At 39.1% G+C, this 17,718-nt stretch overlaps 1 protein-coding gene across 7 annotated transcripts in view; it reads left to right on the forward strand.

Moving 5' to 3' along the window:
- CCDC150 (coiled-coil domain containing 150) overlaps window positions 1–17,718 on the forward strand; it is an 87,205-nt gene that overhangs the window by 650 nt on the left and 68,837 nt on the right. For 5 of the 7 annotated variants that reach the window (XM_042949544.1, XM_042949545.1, XM_042949546.1 and 2 more), the window contains exons 2-5: window positions 6,954–7,117; window positions 8,335–8,555; window positions 9,444–9,622; window positions 11,438–11,506. In XM_042949544.1, coding sequence (XP_042805478.1) covers window positions 6,954–7,117; window positions 8,335–8,555; window positions 9,444–9,622; window positions 11,438–11,506 — 633 coding nt within the window. Of the gene's footprint in view, window positions 1–6,720; window positions 6,866–6,953; window positions 7,118–7,537; window positions 7,680–8,334; window positions 8,556–9,443; window positions 9,623–11,437; window positions 11,507–17,718 lie in introns of those variants that run through there. The other 2 variants (XM_042949548.1, XM_042949549.1) reach the window with 2 other exon arrangements.

Below are 17,718 nucleotides of genomic sequence, written 5' to 3' on the forward strand. Positions count from 1 at the left end.
CTCAGTGCCTGGACAGAATACACGTTCGTTAAATTTTTCCGAAATTTCCTCCTGTTTGCCACCTGCAGTGTCCCATGCACTGTGCTAGGCTCTGAAGATAGGGATTAATCTGACCCTACTGGGGAGAAGCTCACAGTCTGGCTTGAACACCCACCCGCTCCTCATGTCCCTGACTTGTGAGTCTTGGAGCACCCAGGACTAGATCCCTTAATCCTTTCTGTTCTCTGTTAGGCAGTCTTGTGCCTTTACACGCTACATGCGTGTTGAGAATTTAAGAATTTATATCTCCAGTCCACAACTCTCCCTTGAACTCTGTATCTACAAGTTCAGTCGTGTTGGTCATCTTTCCGGTTTTAAATTTTACATTTCCAAAACAACTCAATCTTCCGACTAAAGCTAATTCTTCTGAAGGGCTTCTATTGTCTAAATAAATGGCAGCACCATCTTCCAATTGCTTCCTTGCTCTCATGTTTCATATCTAATTCATTAGCAAAACCAATTTTTAAAATATGGTTGGACTCTGACCACTTCTTACTATTGTGTTGCTATCTATCACCCTGGTCCTATCCAGTGGCACCACCTGCCTGGATTATTGTAGCAGCTTCCCAACTGGTCTTCCTACTTCTGTGGTTGTCCTCCTACCATCGTGGGAGGGTATCCAGAGTGATCCAGTTAAAGTAAGTTAGATCACAGCACGCCTCAGCTCTGTACCCTCCAATGGCTCTGAGAGTCACTGAGAGTAAAGACCAAATCTTTCCAATAGTCTTTCAGGCCTAATATGATCTGGTCCCTTTATTACCCTCTGACCTCACCTCCTGTAGTTCTCTACTTCCCTTACTCCTCTCCAGCCAGACTGACCTCCTTACTGTTTGTGAAGATCTTTGTACTCATCGTTCACTCTTTCTGGACTTCTCTGTCCCCTAGATGTTTACATGACTCACGCCTCCACCTCCTTCACAGGTCTTTGCTGAAATATCATCTCAGTGAGGCTTTCTTTGATCAGTCTGTTTAAAATGAAAGCCAGCACCACAGCTCTTATCCTATCCTCTTTCCTACTTTATTTTTCTCCATTGCACTATCAGCAATAAACAAACTATGTATTTTACTTAATGTCTGTGCTCCTTAGTTGGAATATAAGCTTCACGAGGGCAAGGAATTTTGTCTGTTCACTACTGTATTTCCCAGTGCCTGTAACAGTTTCCAACTCATGGTAGCATTCAGGAAATATTTGTTGGCTTTATGAGCGAATGAAGACAGTATTACTGAACACATTATTTTCCAATGGTTGTGATAACATCAAGTCCCTAGCCTGTTATTTTAGAACCGACAGCATATAGTTGTACCTATTGCCAGGTGTAGGAATGGAGCCTATGTCCACTGAAGCAAGTGTCCCTATTTTTTTTTTTTTTAGAATTTATTTTTCAGTTCTCTCTATACCCAATGTGGGCTCTAACAACCCCAAGATCAAGAGTTGCATTCACCACCAAGTGAGCCAGTCAGGAGCCCCAAGTATTCCCTTTACAGTTACCTGGCTTATACTAGGATATTACTTATAATATTAGTCTTATTCATGCCATCCTTTCAGTGAGGTAACCTACTTAGAAGCTCCTTAGAAATACTCTCCCTAGAGTGGAAAATGGGTGATGGGCATTGAGGAGGGCACCTTTTGGGATGAGCACTGGGTGTTGTATGGAAACCAATTTGACAATAAATTATATTTAATATAAAACATAAAAATATGCTTATTTACAGTTATAAAAATAAAATAAATAAAAAAATATATATTAAAAAAAGAAATACTCTCCCTAAATTAAGTTGATGATAATACATTTTTAAAAGTAGCTATGAATGAACTTTTTTAAAAACTAGAAGTTTATATCTCAGTGATTTTATTACTGTTACGATCAAGTATCAGGACTTAGGTTCAAGACTACAGTGATATTTTCACCTTTTCAAAAGCAGCAAAGCAACATAAGTCAAGCCATAGCCTCTTTGCTAGAATAGTAGCAATTGGAGCTATATTCTTTTCTTGTAAGACTGTTCTTAGACTATGAGCTTTTGAGCTATGACTTCAGAAGATCTGCCAAGTGGCCAGTGGATTGTGTGTGGGAGCCTGCCAAATAAGGGAAGACAGACGGGTATGAGTAACTGTAGTGAAATGAGAGTCTCTCCCAACTCAACAGATTTACTGGATCCCAGGTAGTTACCTCACTCTTTCTTTAACAGGCTCCCAGGTACTCAGGGACTCTCCCTCGTGGATATTAAGGCTGTCTCCCTCTTGCTATTCATCTACCATTGCTTCCTTGGGCTTTCCTGACCTTGACATTTTTTTTTTCTCTTTCCTATTGTAGGGAAGGTTTGTGGAGGGATGGTTTTCAGCTAATCCTGGCACCTGTTTTTAACCTCCAAAGGGTAGATTGGCTTGTTTGCTTTTCTAGTCAACTTCTTGGATGACTTGATCATGTTCATGAGTGATTCACTAAGAATATTTCAAGAACGCTGCCATGTTCACTAAGAAGCTTTATCCCTGCCCGCCATCAGTCTGTCCCAGGCACCTCAGTCTTCCCTTCCTTAGGGTGAATTTTCTGTAAATCTCTTCCCCCTCAGAGTCTAGGGGCCAAGTTTATTTCTTCCTTTTTGTTTATTTTTTTTTCATCTCTGGAAGCCTGAGTAGCTCCAGTGTAGATCAAGTGGGTGTGAGTGATGATGCAAATCAAATTCTTACTCAAACATATATGGACTTCCTCTTTTTTTAAAAAATGAAGCAATTTAATTTGAATTGTTTTCCATTTTGTTTTTATGTCTGAAAGAGCCTACATACTGTAAAGTAAATGTGAACATTTTATACATATAGGTACCTTAGGGACATGTCGGCATAACCGTGATTTTTTTCAACAGTTACATGCAAAAATTTTAGGTGGCAACCTATATCCCATTCAAAATATGTGGGAAGCTTGTATTCCATTTCCTGTATTTTTTCCCCTAAATGGACTAATGTTTGTATTAGTATTTTGTGCTTGGCTTCTGGTATAAATAAATAGAGATCATCCTTTGTATTATAACCAGATACTTCAGCCTAACAAGTTGTTAAGGAAGTTGTCCTCCCCCCACTTCCCAGCACTGCTTGTCTTTTCTTTTATGGCCTCCTTCTACTTCTTTCTCCACCAGCTATTGCCTGGGACTACTGTGTATTAGTTAGGAATCTTGTTGCAAGCAACAGAAAAAAGTGTTTAAAACAAAAGAAAAAGTTTATTTTTCTTAAATAAGAAGTTTGGATGTTACAAGTTTTGAAAAAAAAAAAAAGGCTAATCTGAGTTTCCCTTACCTTTTCCTTGTGTTTCTCAGATGCTGGTGATCTCTGGCTGTTTATATCTAAAAGTGAGGTACTACATGACTGACTCAAAGAGAGCTCTCAAAACTGTGGGCTTCATATGGGGAAAGAAAGGACAGGTGCCATCATTTCAGTTTTTTTAATGGCAAAAACAAAACCCTTCCCAGAAGCTCCTTGCAAACTTTGTGCCCAAAGCCTCATTGGCCAGAATGTGTCATATGGGTGTGCCAGTTGCAAGGGAGGCTGGGGACATGAACTTTTCAGCTTCTGTTAGGGAGAGAACAAAGGAGCCAACTATGTCTACCCCAAACCTTATTAAACACCTTCTACATTTTCTCCTCACTTCAGGCCTAGTTTATTTCTAGGTGGACAGTAAAGAGACAGCAGGTGACAGAAAATGCAATGGAGGGTAAATCCATGTGGTGTTTCTCCATTGTTACCGTTCCATTTTCTCCCTACCCCACACTAGTGGTGGTTTTCCCAACCCTAGCCCTAGTTTCATGGAGGCTCTTCATTCTGTTACCAGAGAAATACTATCCTGGTTCCTGTGGTAACATGAGCAGGAGTCTCCAAATCTGGCTTTTTTCAGAAACATAGATGAACCTTACTTCAAATCTTTGTATATACATAGACCCCTTTACTACCTATATGTACCTTTGTCTTTCCCTTCAGGAAAAATTGAAAGCATGGAAGGAAGTTAATAATGAGCTTCTCTACCTGCATATCCTTAAACTGATTGTTAACAGAAAATGTTTTTTAAAAATTGAAATTATATGTGTCAGAAATGCTTTCTACTTCATAGAGGAGGATAAAAGAGAGAAATCCTGGTCAGAAGCACTAAAATAAGAGTAAAAAGAAAATTTGTACCCTTTGACCTTTATCATTCCTTATCCCCCCCCTCCAGACCATTCTCTTCTGTTTCAGCCTTTTTTTTTTTAATTCCACATATAAGTAATATCAGACAGTATCTTTCTTTCTCTGTCTTGTTTATCTCAGCTTAGCATAATGCCCTCTAGATTAATCCATGTTGTTGTGAATGGCAGAGTTTCCTTTCTTTTTACAGCCAAATAATATTTTATTAAGTATACACATCCACACACATCCACATATATATGTATATATATCACATTTTTTTTTTATCCACTTACCTGTTGAAAGATAAGGGTATGTAGGTTGTTTCTCTATCTTGACTATTCTGAATAATGCTGCTGTGAACATGAGTGAGCAGCCACTTCTTCAAAATGATGTCTTTGATTCCTTTGGATATATACCAAGGAGTGGGATTGCTGGACCATATGGTAGTTCTATTTTTAAATTTTTTGAGGAACTTCCATACTGTTTTCCATAATGACTGTACTATTTTATATCCCCACCAACAGTGTATAAGGCTTCTCGTTTCTCCAAATCTTCACCAACATTTGCTGTCTGTCTTTTTGATAATAGCTACCCTAATAGGTGTGAGGTGATACTCATTGTGGTTTTGATTTGCACTTCCCTGGTGGTTAGTGATATTGAGCACCTTTTCATTTATCTATTGGCCCTCTGTACATTGTCTTTGGGGGAAATGTCTATTTAGGTCCTCTGCCCATTTTTTACTTGGATTCTTTGCTTTTTTGCTATTGAGTTATATTTTGGACATTAATGCCTGATCAGATCAGTGGTATGTAATTATTTCCTACCATTCTGTAGGTAACCTTTAAAATAAGAAGTTCTGAGGATCTAATGTACAGTATGGTAACATAGTGATCTGTTGTATAGTTGAAAGTTGTGAGTGGGTCTTAAGCATTGTTACCCCACAAACACACAAAGTTAACTATATTATCTATGTGGGGTGATGTGTTAATCATCTTGATCTTGGTAACCATTCTACAGTGTATATGTATATCAAATCATCACATTGTCCACTTTAAATATATTCAATTATATTCTATTATTCCTCAGTAAAGTTTAAAAAAAAGAAGATGGAAAAGACAATAGGCCATTCTCTGGGACCTTTGGGAGGAAGATAAAAGGTGATTGGAGAGCTATTTCAGGATGAAGATATGTCGTTGATGGCTGTAGCACTGTTATATTGGCAAGAAGCTCATCCTTTTCATAGCTCCTCACCATAATTCTTGCCCCCTTAAATCTTGCCATCAGTTTTCCCACTTCTTTAATTCTTGCCTTGAGTGATGGAGACGACCTTCAGTGACTGGGACACTTCGACTGCCTGGGAGGTGAGGGGGAGAGATCTGATTATACAGTAAATAGGGGAGAAAACATGTGTTCCTAATATCTGAATGGGATCTTTATGAACATGTTTCCATAGGGATACCATTGCTAGTAATGGTTAAGGTTTACAGGCTGGTTAGTATAGAAATGTCTATACAGGATGGAGTTGCAGGAAAATGTCCTTAAAGTTTCTTTCTATCAATGATCTTGTCATGAACTTTGGGTCCATGATTCACTTATATGTTAAGACTGCTTCTTCTTTGTTAATTCTGTCTCATTTGTCACTAATATTTCAAAAAGTAGTCTCACTACTCCCATTTACTCTTAGACAATTTGGGGAGAGAAATCTGGAAATTTTATGTCAATAGCTATAGAAGAGTCTTTGCTAGGCTATGAAGTTAAGTTTGCAAATTATTTTTTAAAATTGCTGCTTTGCTGTAGTTAGTACATTTATTTTATAATAACTGCTCAGAGGGCGCCTGGGTGGCTCAGTTGGTTAAGTGTCCAATTCTTGGTTTTGGCTCAGGTCATGATCTCACAGTTCTGGGAGTTTGAGTCCCACGGTGGGCTCTGCACTAGCAGTGCAGAGCCTGCTTGGGATTCTCTCTTTTGCGCGTGCACGCTCTCTCAAGAGAGAGATAAATAAATAACTCAGAAGTCTCAGTATAGGATTTTTTTTCTGATAGGTTGGTTGGAATATGTTTTATTCCTTTGTTAAGTTTATTTATTTTGAGAGAGAGAGAGAGAGCGAGAGAGAGGCCATGGGAAGGGGTAGAGAGAGAAGGAGAGAAAAGAGAATCCCAAGCAGGCTCTGTGCTTCAGTGTGTAGCCAGACTCAGGGCCTGATCTCATGAACTGTGAGATCATGACCTGAGCCAAAACCCAAAGGTCAGCTGCTTAACTGACTGAGCCACCCAGGTGCCCCAGGTGGGAATGTGTTAAAATGACAGTGGCTGGTAATGAAAGAGTGATAATTCCCTCAGCCAAGTCATAGGTCCTAGTGTGTGTCTAAAAGTAGCAGATAGGATAGACTAGATTATGATGATCGGACTAGTAGTTTGTTACAAAATACTCAGCAATCTCAGTGGATGATAACAGCATTAAGTTTATTGCCCATTCACCATGGATGTCATGGACGGGTCATAGCTCTGCTTCATGTCTTCTTCATCTTGGCACAGGAGGCAGGCCCTGTCTGGGTGTTGCCCATCTCATGGAGGGGGAGAAAGAAGGAGATGATGAAAGACAAGTTGGGTCTTAAAGCTTCCACCTGCATTAAATTGACCAAAGCAAAACACATGGCTGTTCCTGAGCTCAACAGGACAGGGATGTATAATTCTCCCATAAGAAGGGGCAGTGACTGTTTTGAACCATAGTAGAACCTACTATACTAATAATGTGATTTTAATCTCAGGTGCATATGGAAACTGCAATGTCTAGACAGGTCCTCTCTCCAACCCACATCAATGCTACAGCTTCTGAAACGTTCACGGTACTTCAACAAAGGATGAGAATAGCTGAGGAACAGACCAGTTCTCTGAGGGATGACCTAATAATGTTGGACTTTGGTGAAAAAAGGTAACACGTGGAAAATGAACTAGATCTTTGTAAGTTGAAGAATTTTGCTTCACTGGTTATTAATAAGGAGTCGAATTACAGATGGTTTGGCTGATGAAATAGGTGTTTATGAAAGAATTGAGAAAAAAACAGTTTCCATTTGAACATTAATTAGAAAATATTTGCAAGATAATTGTTATCGTGTAAGAGGTACTACCACTACTACCCTAAATAGATATTTAAATTGTGCTAATGAGGTACACAAACTTTGATATCCTGTTCACCTTCAAATCTTGATTGAAAACAAACATGGAATTTTTTGTATAATGAGAAAAAACTTGGTTCTTATTTTTTAAATCAGAAATAGTCTTTGATATTAGTTAAGGTGAACATTTAAACTTGATTCATGCCATTGAAATAGTTTTCATTTTCTTTCCCCAGACTTATTGTAAATTAAAAGAAAGGCTTTAAGTCTTTAAAAACCATTTTTCCCCAATGGCTAAAGAAGATATTGCCATTAGAAGTTGGATTATCAATGGCCTGAAGAATCTGGGTGACTTAGCAGCCAATATCAAATTTACTGGTGTGATTTTCTTTAAGATAGCGTACATATTTCCTTTGTGTTTCTCTTGAAAACCTGAAATAATTATAATTGGTATTACAGCAACCAAAAAATGAATAATTCTTCACTTAAAGATTAAATCTGTACAGATGTTGAGTATGTTAGAATAAAGTAGGAATGTTTAGGGGCACCTGGGTGATTCAGTCAGTTAAGTGTCTAACTCTTGATTTTGGCTCAGGTCATGATCTCACAGTTTGTGGGTTCGAGCCCTGTGTGGGCTCTGTGCTGACAGCGCAGAGCCTGGAGCCTGCTTCAGATTGTGTCTCCCTCTCCTCTTCCCCTTCCCTGCTCGCACTCTCTGTCTCTCAAAAATAAACATTAATTCTTAGTTTATAGATTCAGCATTTATCATGTTTTAGGTATCACATAAAAGTTTACAAAAAATTACATTAAAAGAAACAACCATTATAAAATCAGTGGTCTTTATCCATCTGATAATAGTCTCATCCTCAATACCTAATGGTGCCTTCTATATTTAAATTTGGAGAAGCTAATGGATGCTTGTTAACTAAGGATCTAATTTTCATTCTTGGTAGAATGTTACACTGACCTGATGGTTGGGATTATCATAGTACATTGCATTACATAATATTGTTAAATTGGGATCTTTGTCCAGAGGCCAATTGGAAGCTCCAAAATGTTTAGAAGAGGCTTTGAGCCAGAACATCATTAGTCCTATCCAAAAAGAAGTAATTTGTTCAGGAAAAACGGATATTCTGTGGAACAACTGTGAGTTTCTGGTAAATCGAATGTGCCGTCTGGAAAGCCTTATCCAGTCTTTGAAGATGAACATCTTTCGTCTGCAAACTGAAAAGGATTTGAATCCACAGAAAACAGGTACAGAGAGGAGAGCATCATCAAATTTTGATCCTATATGGGTGTTTAATGAGTTTTTGATTCTTTTCTTTTCCTGATCTTCTTTCAAATGCTTTCAAATGCTTGTAGACTCTGGGTCTGGAGTTCTCTCTTGTTCAGCAAGAAAGCGGTATGCAGGATTAAAAATGCAAGAGAGGCTAATGTTCAGGAGGGAACAAGAGCCCCGAGTAAGGGTCCTTTTTCAGTTTTTATTAGGATCAGAAGGCTTACAAGCTTCACGGGCGTGCAGAGAGACGATGAAACCGTGAACATACAACGGTTCACGATGAAACTGTGAACATACAACGGGAGAAGGGAATTTTGGAGATTTGTGGTGTTAGGGGTTTGGGTCAATACAAAACAAAATCCTGGTGCTGGGTGGAAAGTTTGTGGGGCAGACATGAGGCCCCACCTCTGTTTGCCTAAAGTGGCCTGGGGGACAAGAAGTGCAGAGCATGCTACCTCAGGGTCCACAAGGCACCTTTCTTTTGCTAATTAGCCGCGCTCTGGGCAACTTTGCCCTGCTGTGGCCTATAGCCCTATTTACCTTTTTACCTAATTTGGTCCTTCCTTCAGGTGAAAGCAGCTTTCTGCTATTGTACTAAATTGGGCATTTCCGCCTGAATACCTAATCTTGTTTACCTCATCTTGGATGTTTTCCTCCTGAGATTTCCTCATTCCTATACCTTTGTCCTATACTGGGGGCCTTTGCCCCAATTACCTAACCTTATTTACCTAATCTTGTTTACCCAAACTTGGGTGTGTACATCCTATGGCTTTCTAATTCTTTATGCCTTGTTAACCCTTCGTGCAAGCTCAGGGAATTCCTAAGCTTATACCCCACAATGACCTTTCTCTGCTGTTGGGTAGCTCTTCTGAAGGATCAACTGAATGCAATACAGGAGAAGCATACCAAGGACCTGAAGCTGTTGCATCTTGAGGTGATGAATTTGCGCCAGCAACTAAGAGATGTAAAAGAGGAAGAAGACAAGGCACAAGAAGAAGTACAAAGGTTGACTGCTACCCTGGAGGTTGCCTCAGAGACCAAGGTTTGAATCCAGATTTCTGAAATACAGATTCACTATTATCTGTTAACTGGAGGAGGCAACAGATCCATAAAATTGAGTTAAAAATAGGTGATGTGAGGATTCTTGACATTTCAAAGTTATCTACATTGATAACATAAACCATTGTGTGCCATCAGTAATGTAATATTTATAGAGCCCTTACCCTATACACATGAAAGTGAAAGTCCAGAGATAGAAGTAGTGTCTCTGCTCTTCAAAGAGCTTACATGCTAGGTGGGAGAACAAGGAATAATGTGAAGTACTAAATAGAGAAAGAATAAGGGCATAGGAAATGATAAAGGGCAGTGTGGGACAATCAGTGGATATTGAAGAGTAAGTGTTTCACATTCAGGGGGTTTGAGAGGGTGAGTGTGCCCTATCTAGAGAAGGGGAAACTTCAAGAAAGAGATAAGACATGAGCTGAACCTTTAGAAGCTAAGATAGAGAGGTGATGACATTTCAAAGAGTACATACTGAGGCAGGAAAGCGTATAGAGTAGGATAATAAACTAACAATTTTGTTTAACCTCCTAGGGCTGTGCAGTATCATAGATGGTAAATATGTTATTGTGTTTAATTAAAAAAAACCACACACATGACATAGGATATTATTGTCCCCATTTTAGTAATAAAAGTATTGGGGCCCAGAGAGAATTCATTTTCTCTAAGATCACACTTCCTTGTCTTCTTACTGTTAACCCAGGTTTGAACTTAGATCTTTCCACTGGTACAGTTAGAGGAAATGCACAAACTAGGCTGACAGCAGTGAGGATTTGTTTGGGGCAAATAAATTGGAACTTAGTTAGAGATCACATAGAGGATTTCAAAATCAAGAATAATCAATAGTTGGGCTTGATCCTATGGAGGGTGATTAACATTTTTGATAAGGAAGAAACATATCAAAAACAGGCAAACTAATCTGGCCAGTAGTGTAGAGTTTTGGGAAACCAGTTAGGAGTTGTATGATTTGGGGCATAAGCCTTATTAGGTCTGACTTAGGGTTGTGGCATTTTGAAAAGAAAGATACTGTGAAGAAAGATAACGCTAGAATATGGTGCTGGACAGGAGCGGAGAGTAGGAAAGAAGGCAAAGATGACTGAGGTTTTACATCTTGGATTGTGGTGCCATTAATAGTGACGTAAAAGAGAATAAATAGTGAAAGCTGTGTTTGTTTTTGTTGTTGTCTTATTTATTTTTGAGAGAGAGAGAACACATGTGTGCAAGCAGGGGAGGAGCAGAGAGTGGGGGCAAAGGATCTGAAGCAGGCTCTGCGTGGACAGCAGAGAACCCAATATGGGGCTTGAACTCATGAATTGTGAAATCATGACCTGAGCTGAAGATAGATGCTAAACCAACTGAGCCACCCAGGCACCCCTGAAAGCTGTGTTTTTGATTCTCAGTTCCTAAGCATGGATAATATTTGAGGCTAGAAGAAATAGAATACTTGAAAAAAAAGCAAAAGGAATATACCCTGTAAGGAAGAGTTCTATCAATTATACCAGGTTCTCTCATTATTGAGTGTTATGTGTAAAGTGAATGCGAAGTTCACTTGAAGAAGTTAATCACTTCTTTGGTCTAAAAGGGAAAATGAAAGAAGTCATGAATCAAAGTAATCAAATAACCTTCTTTTTAGATATCTCACCATAATTACTTCAGACACAAAATAGGTATTTATAACCATATTCAGAATAGCATTTATAGGTTGTTAGAAGGAGTCTAGATTTAAACTGATGTGCCTATAGACAGTTTCTTTCTATCATTTCAGATTGTTTAGAACCTTTTCTCCTTGTACTTTTAGAAGAATGCAGCCATTATTGAAGAGGAACTGAAGACTACAAAACGTAAAATGAACCTGAGAATTCAAGAGGTAAGATAGAAAAGATGCTAGCAGGTGGAGGGTGTGTTGGAATTACTAAGAGGACGTCAAGAAAGTAGAAAAAATGAAAAACTTTGAAAAAGAAAATGTTACTATGTAGTAGGAAGACTTTTAAAATATACCACGTGAAATTCAAGTGAAAGTGGCTGCCCTTATTTGACACTAAGAATTCTTTTTGCCTCAATATGGTCATACAACCAGAAATACAATAAGTGCTCTGTGAACTACAAAGGAAATTAGTTACCACATATTCATATGCTAGAGCTAAGTGAACACCTTCATACAAAGACCTTTTAAACTAAAGTATTTAAAACAAAAAGCTTTTAAGAAGCCTGTTCATCTAATTTTACCTTGAAACCTCCATTTCAACCTAAGTTTTAGTGGATAACAGATTGGGAATTGTGAAGTAGGTGGCTGCTAAAAGTTGCTGGACTAAAAATTGGCAGCTGAAAACAGTAGAAGAGTCAGGAGAATTAGTAATCCAACATACCCTGGCCTAAAAACCTCAATATTCCCTGACAGAATAATCATTTATGTTAATGCAAATCAAGAGGGTCAAATTATATTTAAAATATTCTATTATATAAAAGAGAAGTAGATACACTTTTTAGGAAAAATTTCAAGAAAAGTTTTTTATTTTTTTTAATGTTTATTTTGAGAGAGAGAGAATGAATGAGTAGGGGAGGGGCAGAGAGAGAGAAAGAGAATCCCAAGCAGGCTCTGTGCAAGCGCGACGTGGGGCTCAATCGTAAGAACCCACAAGATCATGACCTGAGCTGAAACCAAAAGTCAGACGCTCAACCTACTGAGCCATCCAGGCACCCCTAAAGTTAATTTTTAAGTTATGGATTTTAGTGCTTACAGTGAGAAGTATAGCTCTCTGAAAAATTCTCTTATATATATTTTATTTGCTACTAATTATTGATAAAAGCATGATTGTTCATAGTTCTAATGTGTTATGTTTAGCATATTTTTAGCTTTCAGATATTTTAGTAGACTATTTTTTAATGTGATTTTTTTTTTTTTTTTTTAAATTTTAGAGAGGGAGAGAGTATGTGCAAGTGGGGGAGATGGGCAGAGGGGGAGAGAGGAAGAATCTTGAATCTTAAGCCAGCTCCTTACTGAGTGTGGAGCCCGATGCAGGGCTCGATCCCACCACCCCTGGGATCATGACCTGAGCCAAACTCAAGAGTCAGACACTCAACCGACAGAGCCACCCAGGTGCCCCAGTAGACTTTTTTTTTTTTTTAAGAGAAGTTTCACATTTATAGAAAAATCACACAGAAAACGGTTCTCATAAACCTGTTCTTCCTATCTCCACAGTTTCCTCCCTTATTAACGTTTCACATTAGTGTGGTACATTTGTTACATTTGATGAACAAATATTGATAAATCATAATTAGCTAAGTTCACAATTTATTTTAAATTCACCCTTTGTTGATTACAGAGGATTAAAAATGGCCCCCCTCTCTTCCTGAGCCCCTAGCAACCACTGATCTTCTCACTGTCTGTAGTTTTGCTATAGTTGAAATGATTCCGTGCGTGGTTATTTTGGACTGGCTTCTATCACTTAGCACATGCCTTTAAAGTACCTCCAAGTCTTGTCATGGTGTGATAACTCATTTTATTGCTTAACAATATTCCGTTGTATGGATGTACCACAGTTAGTTTATACATTCATCTATTGAAGTACACCTTCGTTGCTTCTAAGTTTTGGCAATTGTGAATAAAGCTACTTGAAACATTCATATGCAGGTTTTTGTGTGGACATGTTATCTACTCATTTGGATAAATACCTAGAACACAATGGCTGGATTATATGGTAAGCTTTTGTTTACCTTTGTAAGAAACTGCCACATGTCTTAAAAAATTACTGTACCATTTTGCATTCACACCAACTAGGAATGAGTGCCTGTTGCTCCACATTCTCATCAGCAGGTTGTCAGTGTTTTGAATTTTTGCCATTCTAATATGTATGTGGTGGTATTGGTGTCTTGTTTTAGTTATAATTCTCTAATGAAATATGATATTGAGTATCTTTTTATATGCCTGTTTGCCACCGTATATCTTATTTGGTGAGGTATCTGTTAGATCTTTTGCTTATTTTGTAGTTGGGCTGTTTGTTTTCTTATGTTGAATTTCAAGAGTTCTTTGTATATTTTGGGTATTAGTCCTGTATCAAATACGTTTTTGCAATTTTTCTCTCCTTCTGTAGCTTATCTTTTGCAGAGCAGAAGCTTTTAATTTTTTTTTTTAAATTTTTTTTTTTAATGTTTATTTATTTTTGAGACAGAGAGAGACAGAGCATGAATGGGGGAGGGTCAGAGAGAGGGAGACACAGAATCTGAAACAGGCTCCAGGCTCTGAGCTGTCAGCACAGAGCCTGACGCGGGACTCGAACTCATGGACCACAAGATCATGACCTGAGCCGAAGTCGATCGCTTAACCGACTGAGCCACCCAGGCGCCCCAGAAGCTTTTAATTTTAATGAAGTCCAACTTAACTTTTTTTCTTTTGGAGATTATACTCTGGTGTTATATCTACTAAGTCATCACTGAACCCAACATCACCAAGATTTTTCTCCTGTGTAATTTTTGGAAGCTGTATAGCTTTTAAATGCTTGTTTGTTTATGTATGTATGTATGTATGTATGTGTGTATTTAGAGAGCAAGTGGCGGGGTGGGGGGGGGGGGGGCAGAGAGAAGGAGACGCAGAATCCTACATAGGCTCCTTGCTGTCAGCACCGAGCCTGATATGGGGCTCAAACTCACAAACTGCAAGATCGTGACCTGAGCTAAAACCAAGAATTGCACACTTAACTGACTGAGCCACTGAGGCACCCCACAGAAACCTTATAATTTTGCATTTTACATTTAGATCTGTGTTACTGATGGGGTTTTGGAGTGTTGGAGGGGCTCTAGTTATCATAGCCATTAACCCAGGAAATAAATGAGGGAGAAGCCCTCACATCTATTAGGAGGAAGAACAGTAGGAAAAAGTCAATGTCTCTTTTGTTAGGGATGGCCTTTCCTTCAGAAACCTGAGTTCTATCAGGAGGAGGCCTGTTTAGACATGCAGTTTGTCAGGAGGGAGTTTCCTAGTCAAACACGTTTGGCCCAAACACATTCTGCAAGAGACCTTTAGCTCCAGGTCCTGATTTAGAGCCATGAAGGCCTGGACCTAGGGTAACTCCATTCATTTGCCCTATTTCCTGCAGGAGAGATCTGTTAAATCCTACTAAGGCCATGCAATATTACAGGAGATCAGTCCTTTCTTAAATTTTGCAATCCGAATTATTTCCAGTGGGTTAAAAGGGCATCCCAAGGAAGAGTCCTTGAGGACTGTAGAAGTTCCCATGTTCCCAGACAAGTAGGGAAGGACCATTACTAAAAATCCCCTGACACCTGGGTGGCGTCCCACGCATAGGATATGTCAGAGGTTCCTGAGGTGTCAAAGCGACCTGAGGCATCCCTCGAAGGAAATCACTATGGCCACAATATTACCTTGCCACTGAGGGCAATACTCCCCTGGAAGGCCCCATAAAGGGCCCCCAGTGGAAGGGATGCCAGCATCCTTCCACTTCCCTGTTGCATCCTAGGTTACAAATGGGTGCCCGGTGTATGGACCGAAATACCATACCCTGAAGGCTGTGCCCTAAAAGGCCGTGCCTTGAAGAACATGCCCTGATCTTCATGCCTTGGTTTACCTGATCTTTGAAGAGCATGCCACAGAAGCTATGTTTTAGTTTCTTGAGGAAAACTGCTGTTTTTAACCCATGGAAAACACTAGAAAAGTTTTACAAGAGGCAATGACCCAATTATGTAATTTAGGTAGTTAGTAGAGGACATTGACTAAAATCAGTAAAGATGGAAATCCGTCATGCTTTAAGTGACATTCAAACACATACAGTCTTCACAGCCAACTTCCCTAGAAAATAGTCCCTGTTGGGTTTTAATTCATTCAGGTACTGATTTTGGCCACCTCCCAGTGGAGGTCACATGGCCAGAACTGGCTAGACCAGAGACGTGGAGGGGATCACATTAGACCAATGAGGAGGAAACCTCACATGGGAGTCTTAAGGTTGGCAGCCATCTAGGTGGCTGTCCTGTGCTCAATACAGACAACTTTGTATAAGGACAGGAATAAGAGAGGGCATCAAGTTTCTGGGTCTCATTACCATCCCAGCCAGGGTACTAACTTCCAGCCAAAAGGCAGGCTTTCTCCTCCCTGTAGTCATGGGCTAGAGGATTGCAGCCTGAGCAATCAACAGCAAAGTGTTCCAGTAAGATGATACTCCTTGAAAAGCCTCTGAAATTAAAGTAAAGGAGGAAAAGAGAAAGTACTCAGCAACTTTGCACTGAAACTCAGAATCCAGATGAAAAGAATCAGCCCTGTGTTCAGGCACCAAATGATGGGATTTTAGGGTGTTGGGGATTCAGAGCCAATGGCCAAGAAGAATTCTTGAAGACGTCTTTGGTGCAAAAAGGTGATTTTATCAAAGCACAGGGACAGGACCTGTGGGCAGAAAGAGCTGCACTGGGGTTGTGCAGAGTGACTGATTTATATACTGTGGAGTCTGGAGGAAGGTAAAGTCAAGAGGAAGTTTCTTAAAGGGATTTCCATATGCTGAAGAGGATTTACAGATTACTGGAGGCCTACCTATTTATTGTCAAGCTAAGGTTATTTTTCCCTGTAGCAAAGCATTATCATTAAGATAGTAGGAAGTTCCTGATGAGGCTATTGATGAGATATTTGTAAACTGGTGGAGATTATCAGTTTAACCTTTTGTTTTCTGTCCTTTCCTTTGTTATTGGGCAGCCAGGAGTGCCTGAGGAATGTCACACACCCTGAGGTGGGGGGAGAGGGGGAGTTGATTGTGCTAACTTGTGCTTGGCCCTCAGCTTGCTTTATGGTCCCTCATCAATACATTTTGAATTAATGATGTGAAGTTTGTATCTAGATTCTTAGTGTGTGTATGTCCAGTTGTTCCAGCACCATTTGTTTAAGATTATCAGTGATTACCATATATTATTAGTTTTTATTAAGACAGTCTTATTTCTGCTATTTCTGGTATAAGACAATCTTATTTCAAGATAAAATCTTGAATTTTTATTGAACCCTGTCAAGAACCCATAGGACTGTCCTAGTCAAAATGCATTTTCGTATTCGAGCAGAATGGGTGTAATAGCTTGCTAGTGCTGCAGTAACAAAGTAGTACCACGGACTGGGTCGCTTAACAACAGAAATTTCTTAAAATATTTCTGGAGATTTGAAGTCCAAGAGCAAGATGTCAGTAGGTTTTTGGTTTCTCCTGAGGCTTCTCTACTTGACTTGCAGATGGCTGCCTTCTTACTGTGTCCTCACATGGTCTTTTCTTTGTGCATATACATCCCTGATATCTGTTTATGTGTCCCAATTTCCTTGTCTTAGAAGGACACCCTTCAGGTTGGATTAGGGCCCACCCTAACAGTGTCATTATAGTTTATCACCTCTTTAAAGGCCCTGTCTTTAAATAGAGTAACATTTGAGATACTACTGTTAGAGCTTCATTGGAGTAATTTGGAGGAATACAGGTTAGCCCAGATCAGAGGGCTGTATAAAGACAGAATAAATGTGGTATATATCTTCCTAAGAGATAAAATATATAAAATCTAGTTCTGATAAACATAAAGCTAATAGCTTTTAATAATGCTTCAGAAATACCTCAGTAGTATAATTATCAAATAAAGATTTCCTCTAGGGGCCCTTGTGTGGCTTAGTTGGTTAAGCGTCCAACTCTTAATTTCAGCTCAGGTCATGATCTCACAGTTCACGAGACTGAGCCGTGTTGGGCTTTGCGCTGACAGCACTGAGTCTGCTTGGGATTCTCTCCCTCTCTCCCTAACTCGTTTTCTTTCCCTCTCTCTCTCAGAAATAAATAAGCAAACATTAAGAAAAAAATTTGCTCTACAAAGGACTTAAATTAGATCTTGAGTATATTATACTATATAATTTGATCCAGAACTTAGAAAAATGCAGCAATCTCCTGAATGTAACAAAATAATTATAATCTGACAGTATAATTAGTATCAGATTATTAATATAGCCAAAACCAAAAACTATGGCTCATTCTTACATAAGATTGTAATACTTAACTGATATAGAAGGAATTTCTAAACTTGAAGGGACAGAATTATAAAAAGTTCGATAGATTTGACCACATA

The sequence above is a fragment of the Panthera leo genome, chromosome C1 (assembly GCF_018350215.1).
Source record: "Panthera leo isolate Ple1 chromosome C1, P.leo_Ple1_pat1.1, whole genome shotgun sequence".
Lineage (NCBI taxonomy): Eukaryota > Metazoa > Chordata > Mammalia > Carnivora > Felidae > Panthera > Panthera leo.